The sequence below is a fragment of the Rhinolophus sinicus genome, chromosome 14 (genome assembly GCF_057876585.1).
Source record: "Rhinolophus sinicus isolate RSI-liver-muscle chromosome 14, RSI-T2T, whole genome shotgun sequence".
NCBI classification, from domain to species: domain Eukaryota; kingdom Metazoa; phylum Chordata; class Mammalia; order Chiroptera; family Rhinolophidae; genus Rhinolophus; species Rhinolophus sinicus.
This window is the reverse complement of record NC_142514.1, coordinates 62,894,319-62,907,500: the sequence shown is the minus strand read 5'-3', so window position 1 is coordinate 62,907,500 and position 13,182 is coordinate 62,894,319. Positions and strand designations below refer to the sequence as shown.

General features: G+C 34.4%; 1 protein-coding gene across 4 annotated transcripts in view; it reads right to left on the bottom strand.

Annotated features, from left to right (window-relative positions):
- The window catches only part of PRKACB (protein kinase cAMP-activated catalytic subunit beta), a 104,823-nt gene that overhangs the window by 54,078 nt on the left and 37,563 nt on the right, over window positions 1-13,182 (bottom strand). The window contains exon 1 of one of the 4 annotated variants that reach the window (XM_019715231.3): window positions 2,720-2,993. The exons of the other annotated variants lie outside the window; for them this stretch is intronic. Coding sequence (XP_019570790.1) covers window positions 2,720-2,903 — 184 coding nt within the window. The 5' untranslated portion in view covers window positions 2,904-2,993. Of the gene's footprint in view, window positions 1-2,719; window positions 2,994-13,182 lie in introns of those variants that run through there. 4 annotated transcript variants of the gene reach the window in all.

Genomic DNA, 13,182 nt, shown 5'->3' with positions numbered 1-13,182 from the left:
AGAAAGAGAACTCAATAAATGTTAATAATCCCATTTATTTTGAATCAGAACAAAAAGCAGAATTTCTCCATGTTTTTCTTTTGAACTTCATGTACTTACCATGTTTCCGTGAAAATAAGACCTAGCCAGACAATCAGCTCTTATGCATCTTTTGGAGCAAAAATTAATATAAGACCAGTATATTATATAAGATCCGGTATTATATTATGGTATGTTATGTTATGTTATATATTATATTATACCTGGTCTTCTATGATATTGAAATAAGACTGGGTCTTATATTAATTTTTGCTCCAAAAGATGCATAAGAGCTGATTGTCCAGCTAGGTCTTAATTTCGGGGAAACACGGTGTATGTACATGGAATTAGCTGTTACATATTTATATTATCAAACATTTAGTAGTAAAAGATGAAACACATTTAAGTCACCTGGAAACCACTATGTGGCCTTTATTCTGCATTCTCCCTATATTTAATGTCACTGGAGAAGAAAGAAACTTGAAGTAAAACTTGTTAAACTCATTTTTGCCTAAATTGGTAGTCTTTACTCAATAGTTCATGAACATAATTTTTTAAAAAATTACGTGTAGTTTCTCTGCTTAGTTGATTCATTAAAATCGCACTTTTGGAGCAAGCATATTTGGAGTATGTATTATCAGAAGATATAACATTCCTTTTGCTTGTAAAACAAGTCATGCAAGTAAGCTGGTTTAAGTAACTTTGAAGAATGTGGTTTGTATAAAACTTCATATGGTCAAAACTCCTTCCATAACTCATTCTAGAAATGAATAAAAATTGGTGTTTTCACCACAAAAATAAACCCTGGAACGTGCAATGATAGGATTCCTCTGTTTCTGTTACACCAGTGTTTTCTCCTCTGTCAACATATTCCATAATAGGAAACAAGAGCTCCAAGCTTACCATACTCATTATTACATATATAAAATTATTGGGTATATTTGATACTTTTGGGATATGAAAGAAAGAAGAGTGGTAGAACACTTGATTAGTGAACATCAGCTACTATTTATTTCTTATATCATGCCTATTATTTGCAGAGTTACAAGGTTTGCACCTAATTTTACCTGTGCACAGTGATCCTATTTATTTTGTGACATCACAGTATCAGTCAGTTTTTTCCCAAAAGAAATCATGGCTCATGATATTATCTTCCATTGCTAGATTTAAAAATGTGTTTCAGAAAACATCACAGGCCCCATACATTTTGAAAATGGTGAGAGTATAGTTCAAACATAACTTTTAATTATTAAAAACCCATCATATTCATTCAAGATACATTTATTAAACACGCACTATTTGGAGGAACAGAAATTAGTGAAATAGATATTAGTTAAGTACTGTCCTCATTCTTCATTGAACTTTTAATTAAAAGATCCTTGAAATGCATAAACAGCATTTCCAAAAGGCCTTAGCAGATGACAATTTAACAGAATGGGGCAAATAGAATGAATATCAAACTTTTGTTGCATGGTAAATTTTAATAATGTACTATTATTTTCATACTCATTAGTTCATTAACTTAAAGATATTTGAGGTTCCTCATCTATCAACTTGCTATGAGTACATAAGAATTAATTATAAATAATAAAAACCTTTAGAGTAAAAAAAGCTATACAAGTATTTGTTCTTTACTTTCTCCCTAAAATAGTTTGAGGGTAAACTAATTCTATGGAGTGAAAAAAAAAAATTTCAAATAAGCTTCTATAGAAATATGAAGGTACTGTATAAACAAAGGAGTAAATTTTGTAAACAATTCTTGTTTTCATTTTTTTTAAGCTGAATTTTCTTCCTTAATTGCTATGGAATATATAAACAGAAAGAGGCAAAACCTATTGCTATTTGATGATCAAACACACCAAAAAGGACAACAATACTAAGGGTAATTCTATTGTCCCTTTAATCAGAGTGACAAAAATACCTGGGGGAGGATCCAAGGTGATATGTGGAATGGATGTACTGGTATTGTTTATATGTGAAATTTATCTTTTAAAATGCATGTCACCAAAAATGGTTACATATCACCATTTTGGCAAGGAGGCAGTAAGTCCAAACCTTTTAACAATACTGGAAAGAATGTGATGCATGGATAAACTTTTCCTCTCTTTAACCATAATTATAAGTAACATAAATATAATTATAAATGCTTTTGGTTTTTAAAATGTCATAAATACAAGATTTCACATAGACTAATCATACTATGCTTTTACATTAGAAATCCTGCTTGTAAAACTGAAATAAGTTTCACACATGCATTTAAAAATAAAAGTTGGCAAACAAAATAGAAATGTAATTAATAATTCAAGAGTGTTTTTGCCCCTTTCAAATTTTAAGGCTTATGCATCCAAGAAATTTTTAAAAATAAACTGATCATTGTTTGTAAAATTTAGACATTTCACTTTTATATAAGAAAAACAATAAAAAAAACAGTAACATACACTAGAAATGCTGTAAAAAATTGGTGGAAAAGTTTCCCACTGATAATCAACATAAATAGTTGTAGATAAAACATTAAACAAAGAACTACATGATTCGGCTCAAGTTATCAAGTTTTTGTGGAATTTTTTCAACTTGATCTTGCAAAAATGTCCTTGTGCAAATCATAAAAAGACAAACAAAACATAGTTCTTTGTTTTAGCCTAAAACTCTAATTAGTATTTTAACTTCTAGATATAACATACCATGAAAAAAAAAAACTTACTTGATCTGTCCCATAACGCAGTATGTTCAGAGAAATGAAGGCTGTCATTTTCCAGAGCTGTTTTCTGATCATGTGCATTACCTTTTGAGTGTCTATGAAATAATCGGCTAGCAAAACCTTCCAATTTCTGAAGAGCAGTTGTACCTGTATACTGGTTACAGGATAGTTCTCTATAAGCTGCCATTCATGTGCATTTATACTTTACTTAAAGTAACTGAAAATATTTCCAGGAGGAGCTCAACAACTCCTTACACAGAAGCTAAGAGCTATGCATGTGTCAAACTTCCTGTTTGCAGGGTATTCAAACCACTACTGCTGTTCTGTTTCCTGTTAATATAAAACAGCACATTACTGAGCCTTTCTTAGCCAAACTCTTCATCTCAACTAGGGTGGGGATTTTAAAGACTTGAAATTTTGGCCTAAAAGGGTCTATGTTTAGCAGTGTTTTAATATTAATACACAGGTTAATGCTTTGTATATACATAATAGGCTAAAACATTTCTTTAAAAAAGGGAAATTAGTTAAATATGTATTACAACCCTATGCAAACAACTAAAGCCAAACCACTTTCCAAATATAGTATGTTAAACATGTTGTTTTTTTCTAAGAAATCAGCTAATATACATATTTTATGAATCTTTATAAGCAGTTAACTTTCCATCAAAAATTGGCATGGAATAAGTATTACAAAACTCTTGCAAAACAAATTTATAACACATACACTTTAAGAAAAAATCTGAACTAGCATTTAAAAAAAGAACTGAATGTTGCTAACTCATTGATTTTAGTTTACTATATACAGAAACTACAAAAAATTAGTATGTCAGTATTGCTTATCAAAATTATAATACACTGACAAGTGCCTATGAACAGTACATTTTAAAACATTTAAAATTTTTTTAGAAGTACAAAATATAAGATTTAAAATTATATAAAATCAGCCACAGCAAATTTCAACTGAGAGGAAAAAATTCCTTCTAGTCGACTGACATCTTAATTTCTAAACTTAACACTGAGAACTACAGCTTACCTGACCCGATTCAGGGCTCTCACTTAGAAATAGCTCCTTTGATTAAAAGTAAATAAAATTTGCCATTGTCCACTTGCAGGGAAAAGTAATCTGTGACATATAACAATGATTTTGAGTACTTGCCTTTTTACATTAATTAAAAATTGAGAAATTTGTGTGGTTTTTCTCTTTGGAAACTAAATAAGGGAAAGAAAGAAAAACAAGGAAGAAAGGAAGGAAGGAAGGAAGGAAGGGTAGAAGGAAGGAAGGAAGGGAGGAAGGAGGGAGGGAAGGAGGAAGGAAGGGTCTTTTAAAATTTATTTTAAAAAAATCTTGGTCCAAGTTTCCTGCCATCCAAGCTTGACAAAAAGAATAGTAACAAAAATGTAATCAAATGGGGACATCACACACACACACACACACACACACACACACACACACGCACACAAGGAAACACTGACTAATGAATTTTGCCAAATAACAGCTCAATTGTGTACACTGTTTTGTGTAACAAAATTAGTATCAATCTACACAAATAGGCAACTATATCTATAAGACTAAACTTCTTAAATTTGTAACTTTCTGTATAAATGTATATATAATAATAGATAAACTGTTTAACAGCTGACAGTGCTTTAACACAAAACAGACACTGAACAAGTCTGCAGTCTTTAATAAACATCTACAGACCATAGACTTCGTATGGGTAGAAGTGGATAAAATTCTGGATTCTTTGACTTGCTCTCTCTTGAGAGAAACTCTATTCAACCTCAAGGTTTTCCACAAATGTCATCCCCTCTCACTGAAGTTTCCCACATACTTCCTAGAAAACTAAACTGCTCTCTCCTGTTTCCATTGATTTTATAATTTCATGTTAAAATTTGCTATTTATAAATGTATGCCTCAAATTGTGAATTACTTGAACTCCTAAATGCAATAGATGTATTAAACACTCAACGAATATTTGTAGAAGTATCCATTCATTTTTAACAAATTAAAGGTCTAAGCAGAATCATCAAACACTTGAAAATATTTTAATTGTATTTATGATCGGACCATAGTTGTTCAATATAAAAACAGTAATAGAAGCAAGGTCATTAAACTCCTTTTCTCTATATTCAGTCAGTTACTAAATTTTATTCAGGCTTTGAGTTCCATTTTTATCAGTGCAAATGTGAATTTCTAAAATAACTTATTTCCCTGCTTTCAAACACTCCTTTCAATCACTCATCTCTGACATATTAACTTCCCCAAAATATTATTCATGGTATTACCTTACCAACTAATCCTAATATTTTATCGCAACCATATTCATATTTAACACAACACATTTAGCCAGACTTATATTCAATGTTGCTTGATTTTAGTGCAGATATTTCAGATTCCTAACTGGACACTAAGATTAATTTATTTTTTAAAAAATGCATAAAACTTACAAAATTATTATTTTAAAAAAAAGTAGGCCTCACTGGATGAATACCTAGAATACTCTACATCTGAAATCTGAACACTTTTTTCCAATAAAACTGTCCCCATTTGTTATAAAGTCCTTATAGAAAGTAGAATATTTATTCCTGAGAGCAATATTTCTATATATGGTAATGTGACCAGGAAGCTGTTGCTATGTAACCATTTAGGCGATTTGATTTTTATTAAAAAGAACTCTACTGGCATCTACTGCCAGAAAGAAACAACTACAGCTTTAACTAAAACTGAATTCCCTCGTAATTAAAATTAAATCTTAAGAAGTATGTCGCTTATTATTTTTCCTGATGGTTTTTTCAGACCTTTAATTTGTACTAAGATGTTTAGTCATGTACCCAAAATTTGCTATAATAGCATATCTTACAGTCTATTACTAGTTTAATTAAATAATGTATGATAAACTAGAGTGTAATCAGCTTTAGTTTATAGTCCTTATTCATTCTGCATTAATTTTAGAAATTATAACAATTTTCAGAGATGAAGCTCTTTCAATTGCCATAAGATACCATAAAATACTGGTTTATTTCTTAATTTTAATAATAGTAATGATAACTTACATTTACCAAGCACTTTATAACATATAAAATTATTTCCATTGGACCATCAGATCTTTACAAATGAAGAAAGAAGTATTTTATTTTTAATTACTTTTATTAGTTTCAGGTGTACAAAACATGGTGCTTGGATATTTGTATACCTCACAAATAACACCACTAGGTCTATTACCCATCTGACTCTGTAAATAGTTATTAGAATATTATTGACTATATTCCATATGCTGTACTATATATCCCCATGACTAATTTTTTAAAATTATACTTGATATTCAGTATTATTTTATATTAGTTTCAGGTGTACAGTGTAGTGGTTAGAATATTTATATAATTTATGAACTGATGCACCCGATAAGTCTAGTACCCATCTGACAACATAGTTTTTACATTATTGACTACATTCCCCATACTGTACTTTACACCCCCAAGACTCTTCTGTAACTACCAATTTGTCCTTCTTAGTCCCTTGACCTATGTCACTTAGCTCCCCAAACCCCTCCATCTGGTAACCATGAGTTTGTTCCCTAGACCTGTGGGTCTGTTTCTGTTCTGTTTGTTCGTTTATTTTGTTAGATTCCACATATAAGTGAGATTATATGGTATTTGTCTTCTCAGTCAGATGTATTTCACTTAGTATAATACCCTCTAGATCCATCCATGTTGTTGCAAAAAAGATTTCATCCTTTTTTTATGGCATAGTAATAGTCACTGTATATATGTACCACATCTTCTATATCCAATCGTCTAATGATGGGTGTTTTGGTTGTTTCCATTTCTTGGCTATTGTAAATTGTGCTGCAAGAACATAGAAGTACATATATCTTTTCAAATATGTGTTTGGGATTTCTTTTATTAAGATTTTTATTAAAATATAGCTAACATACAATGTATTTGTTTTAGGTGTACACCATAATTATGCAACATTTATATACCTAAAGAAGTGATCATGATAAGTCCAGCAACCATCTGACACCGTACCATGCTATCACAGTATTATTGACTATATTCCCCATTCTGTACATTATATCCTCATGACTTGTTTTATACCTGGAGATTTGAACCTCTTATTCCCCTTTACCTTCCTCCCCTTTTTAATCTTTCAATTGCAGTTGACATTCATTATTATTTTATATTAACTTCAGGTGTACAGTATAGTGGTTAGACATTTGTATAATTGAAGAAATTAACCCTGACTAATCTAGTACCCACCCGGCACTACGTAGCTATTACCATATTATTGACTATATACCCTATGCTTTACTTTACATCCCAATGATTATTTTGTACTTATCAGTTTGTATTTCTTACTCTCTTTACCTTTTTTCACCCTGACCTCCAACCGTCCTCCCCTCTATCACTCCTACAAATCTAGTACCCACCTGAAACAATACAGTGATTACATTATTATTAACTATATTCCTTATGAAATAGCCTACATCCCCATGATTACTGTGTAACAACCAATTTGTACTTCTTAACCCCTTCATCTTTTTTCACCATATCCAACTCCCTCCCAACTACCACCTCAACAAATTTAGTACCAATTAGACACCATACGTAGTTATTACAACATTGACCCTATTCCTTATGCTATAATCTACATCCCCATGACTACTGGGTAACAACCAATTTGTACTTCTTAATCCCTTCCCTCTTTTCACTCATCCTCAAACCCCCTCCCATCTTACAATCATTAAAATGTTCTCTGTATTTGAGTTTGTTTTGTTCTTTAGATTTCACATATAAGTGAAATCTCATTGCATCTGTTTTTCTCTGACAGTCCACTCAGCACAATTCCCTTCAGGTCCATCCATGTTGCCACAGATGGAAAGAACTAATTTCCTTCCATGGCTGAGCAATATTCCATTGTATATTATGTACTACCTCCTCTTTATCCATCTTTCTATCGAGAGACACCCAGGCAGCCTCCACATCTTGGCCATTGTAAACAATCCTGCAATGAACATATGGATTCACATGTCCCCTCAAAGTAGCATTTGGGTTTCTTCAGATAAATACCCTGAAATGGGATTACTGGGTCCTTGTCTCTTGTAATAGCCTTTGCTTTAAGTCTGTTTTGTCTAATATAAGCATTGCTACCCTAGCTTTTTTGTTTTGTTCATTTCCATTTTCATGAAATAATCTTTCTCTTTACTCTCAGTCTCTGTGTCTTTCAATCTGAAGTGAGTTTCTTGTTGGCAGCATATGTAAGGGTCTTGTTTTCTTATCCATTTAGCTTTACTATGTATTTTGAGTGGAGCACTTAATCCATTTACATTGGAAATAACTGTTGATAGCTATGTAGCTATTGCCATTTTCTTATTCATAATTTTATTCCCCCAATCCACCCCATCTTAAAGAAGTCCCTCTAACATTCCCGGAATACTGGTTTGGTGGTGATGAACTCCTTTAGCTTTTTCTTGTCTGGGAAGCTTTTTATCTGTCCTTTGATTCTAAATGATAGCTTTACTAGGTAGAGTAATCTTAGTGTAGATCCTTGCTTTTTATCACGTTCACTATTTTGTGCCAATCTTTTACGGCCTGCAAAGTTTCTGTTGAGAAATCAACTGAGTCTGATGGGAGCTCCCTTTTAAGTTACTAGTTGCCTTTCTCTTGCTGCTTTTAGGATTCTCTCTTTGTCTTTAAACTTTGCCATTTTAATTATTATGTATCTTGGTGTGGGCCTGTTTGAGTTGATCTTGTTTGGGACTCTCTGTGCTTCCTGGGCTTGTATGTCAATTTCCTTCACTAGGTTAGGAAAGTTTTCAGTCATTATTTCTTCAAATAAATTATCAATCCCTTGCTTTCTCTCTTCTCCTTCTGGTACCACTATGATGCGAATGTTGTTCGGCTTGACGTTGTCCCACAGGTCTTTTAAACTATCCTCATTTTTTGGATTCTTACATCTTTTTGCTGTTCCAATTGGGTGTTTTCTGTTACCTTGTCTTCCAAATCGTTGATACGATCCTCTGTTTCACCTAGTCAGCAGGTGATTCCTTCTAATGAATTTTTCATTTCAGTTATTGTATTCACTTCTGACTGGTTCTTTTATATGGTTTCTATGTCCTTTTTTATGCTTGCTATCTCTCTGTTGAAGTTCTCACTAAGTTCCTTGAGCTTCCTTACAATCATTGTTTTGAACTCTGCATCTGGTAGGTTGCTTGCCTCCATTTTGTTTAGTTCTTTTGCTGGAGTTTTCTCCTGTTCTTTCATTTGGGATGTATTTGTATCCTCATTTTGGCTGTCTGTTTGTTTCTATGTATTAGGTAGATCTGCTATGTCTCCCAATCTTGGCCAGGTGGCCTCACGTAGTAGGTGCCTTATGGGGCCCAGTGGCACAATCTCCCTGGTCACCTGCACCGGATTCTCCAGGAGTATCCCTTTCATGGGTTGTGTGTGCCCTCCTGTTATGGATGAGCCTTGGTAGCTATTGGCATGTCAGTGGGTGGGACTGACCCTAAAGCTGACTGGCTGTGGAGTTTTGCCACATCAACAGCTTATGGGCTGTTGTGCAGGAGGCTTACCTCACTGAATGGGATTTGCCCCACTGTGCTCTGGTGCCTGTTGAGACTGCCCTTTGGGTGTGCAGCTTGTTTGGCTAATTGGGTGGTGCTCTGCTGTGGTCTGAAGCTAACCTCCAAGTATGTTGGTTTCTGGGGCCTCTTGCGAGGAGCTCCAGTGCAAGCCCAGGTCACCCACTGCCTGTGACCAGCCAGGGGCTACCTGGTAGGAGCAACAACTTGATCTGCAGTTGTTTACTGCCTGTGCTAACCCTGGAGGCACGTGGGAGTGGACACACTGTAAACTGAGATGTCTGACATCAGTACCTGGCCTGGGGTAGTCCACAAATTGCCAGGACACCCTAGGCCTGCTGCTACCTGCTGACTCCATTAAGGTTCAACCATTGATAAAGTCTTGCATGATATGCAAGTTGAGTGAGGCAGCCTCAGGGTGTCACTAGAGTGGGAGGAGTTGTGGTCACCAGGTTAATGTAAATTCTGGTTTGGTGCCAGTGCTGAGACTCAAGCTACTCAGCAAAAGTCTCAAAGCACACCAAGGCCAGTTGCGGCCCACCTGCTTTCTGTCAGACTCTGATAGTTTTTAAAGAAATAGTGCAATGTGGGTGGGGCTGGCTGCTCTTGGAGAAAGTGCTTCTGACATTGGGGGAGTTGGGTGGGACGGGGTCCCAGTGAGTCAGCAGGGCAGAGCAGCAGAACTCACCACACCAAACAGACTCAGATTTGGCCATAAGCATAGGGGAAGGGCTTAACATATTAAAGATGGCAGCCACCTGCTGTCTGCAGGAGAGGAGGACCCTTCACAAGGAAAATGCCAACTGTCCTCCAACCCTTGTCACAAAGCCACAAAACTCAGTCTGCCCCCCGTATGTCTCCAATACCCCCCCGAGTTACTGTCCGTCTGCTGAAGCCCAAGGTGAGTGCCTAGGAGTAAAAGAGTTTGTGCAGGGTCCCTTTAAGAAGACGTCTGGGTTTCCTACAGCCTTCAGTCCCATCTGAGTGGTCGGAATCCACACTATTTTCCACAGCCAGATATTGTGGGGGCTCCTCTCTTCCCAGCACCAGAACACTGGGCTAGGGAGGCTGGTGCGGGGCTGGGGTCCCGCACTCCTCTGGGGGGAACCTCTGAGGCTGAGATATCCCTTCTGGTTCTCAACTGCCACACAGAGGGTTGAGGTTAGCCCATTTTGTGTCTCCACCCCTCCTATCAGTCTCGATGTGGCTTCTTCTTCATATCCTTATTTATAAAACTTCTGTTCAGCCAGATTTCAGATGGTTCTCCACGTTGACTGTTCTATAATTTAGTTGTAATTTTAATTTGTTCATGGAAGGAAGCAGGCACAGTGTTTAGCTCCTCTGTCATCGTGGTTTTCCCTCTATTAGCCATTTTAAAATGAGGAAACAAACATAAACATTATGTGAATTGCCCCAAATCTCCTAGGTCTTCTAGCTCTTAGATTAGGGCTTTGTACTGCACAAAAAAAATATTACCACAAGAAGTAAAGATTTTGTTTTTAAATGAAGTATTTTTCAAACAAGAGTGAGGATGTAGCAATGGAAAGAAAGTAGGAGGTGAGACTGGTTTCTGAATATACCATCCAGAGTCTGAGAATCTGCTATAACGTTTGCATTCAGATTGTCACCTAATAGCCATGCAATTTCACTGTTCACATTTATGTTTACAATCATGTTGGGGCCAAACAGAACTATGTATTTTGTAGTTTGAAAGTTAAAGAAAAACATAAAACATATTTGATACATAAATGAGGTATTTGTTTCATGTGGAGGGCAAATGATATGACCATGACCCCTGTTATTCAACTAAAGCTTTTAGGGTAATAGTGATGCCTTTTCCAAAAATGTTAAAAATGGATTCATACCATTTATAAATGGATTTAACTTTTTAAGACTGGCTTCTTTCATTTATCACAATGTAGCTATTGAGGTTCATCCATGTTGCGTATTTGAATAGTTCAGGCATTTTTATTGATGAATAGTATTCCATTGTATGGATTTATCACAATTTATATATCCACTCACAATTGAGTTGCCTTTGTACCTTTATCAAAAACCAATTAACCATACTTGTGGGGAGCCATTCTGGACTCTACTCTGTTTCACTGATCTATCTACGTGTCAGTTCTTTCATCAGTACCATACTGTGTTGGTTACTGTAGCTTTCTATTGTTTTAAATATGATACTGTAAATCTCCCAAATCTTTGTTTTTCTAAATTGTTTTTGCTATTATAGTTCCTTTACCTTTCCATACAAAATTTAAAAGTTTGTCTATGTCTATAAAAATAATCTTGCTGGAACTTTATTGAAATTGTGTTTATTGGAAGAAATGACATCTTAACTATATTGTCTTTCAATCTATGATCATAGTATGTCTTTTCATTTATTTGGGTCTTTGATTTCATTCTTTGGGTCTTTATAGTTTTTAGGATACAGATCCTGTACATATTTTGTTAACTTACACCTAAGTATTTATTAATTTTTTAATTGAAGCTATTGTAAATGGTACTTTAAAATGTTTACAACTATTCATTGCTAGTATATAGAAACATGACTAATCTTTATATATTAACCTTGTACACTGTAACACTGCTAAATTCACTTAGTTTTAGTAGTCTTTTTGTAGCTTTTGGGGGATTTTCTATGAAGCAATCATGTCATCTTTGAACAGATGGTTTATTTCTTCCTTTATAATCTCTGCCTTTTCTCTACGTTTTGTTGTTTTTTTTGCCACACTGAACTGGGTAGAACTTCCAGTAATATGCTGAACAAGAGTGGTGAGAGTACCATATTTCCAATCTTACGAAGAAAGCATTAAGTTTTTCATCACTAATTATGTCAGCTGTAGACAGTTTTTGTAGATGCCCCTATTTATTCCTAGTTAGCTGAGCATTTTTATTTTAGAGGGATGTTAAATTGTATCTAATGCTTTTTCAGCATCTGTTGATACGACTATAAGGCTTCTTTCATCTGATAATATGGGGGATTACAGTTACTGATTAATTTTTAATTATTAAACTAGCCTGGAATTCCCAGGATAATTACCTGTTGGTCTTGGTGTAGTATTGTTTATATATTGCTGGATTCAATTTACTAATATTTCACTGAGGATTTTTGTGTGTATGTTTACAAGAGATGTTGTTTGCATTTTATTTGCATGTACTGTCTGCATGATTTTGATGTTAGGTTAAATATAGCCTCATAAAATAAGTTGGGAAGTATTTTGTCTTCTGTTTTCTGGAAGAGAGTCAGAACTGGTATAATTTCCTCTTTAAATGTTTGGTAGAATTTGTCAGGAAAACTATCTAGGCCTTTGGAAGGCTACCAATACTATTTCAGTTCTTCAACAGATATAGTACTATTAAGTTATCCATTTCCTCTTCAATGAATATTGGTAGCTTGTGTCTTTCAAGAAATTGTCTATTTTAACTAAGTTGTCAAGTTTATGTGAATCGAGTTCTTGCTCATATCCTCTTATTACCCTTTTGATATCTGTGGGATCTGTAGTTATATCCCCCTCCTTCATTCCTGATACTGGTAATTTATCTTCTCTTTTTTCTTGGTCATTCTGGCTAGAAGATTCTAAGTTTTACTTATTTTTTCAAAGAGCCACCTTTTGTTTTTATTAATATTTCTCTACTTTTTTTTCGGTTTTCATTCTATTGATTTCTGCTGTTATCTTTTTTCCTTCCCCCTACTTTCCTTGGGTTTATTTTGCTCTTTTTCTAGTTTTATAATGTGGAATCTTAGGTCATTATATTAAGACTTTTCTTCTTTTCTAACATATGAACACAACTCTACACATTTCCCTCTGAACAATGATTTTGTCCATCTGACAAATTTTGACATATCTGTATTTTCATTTTCATCCAGTTACAATA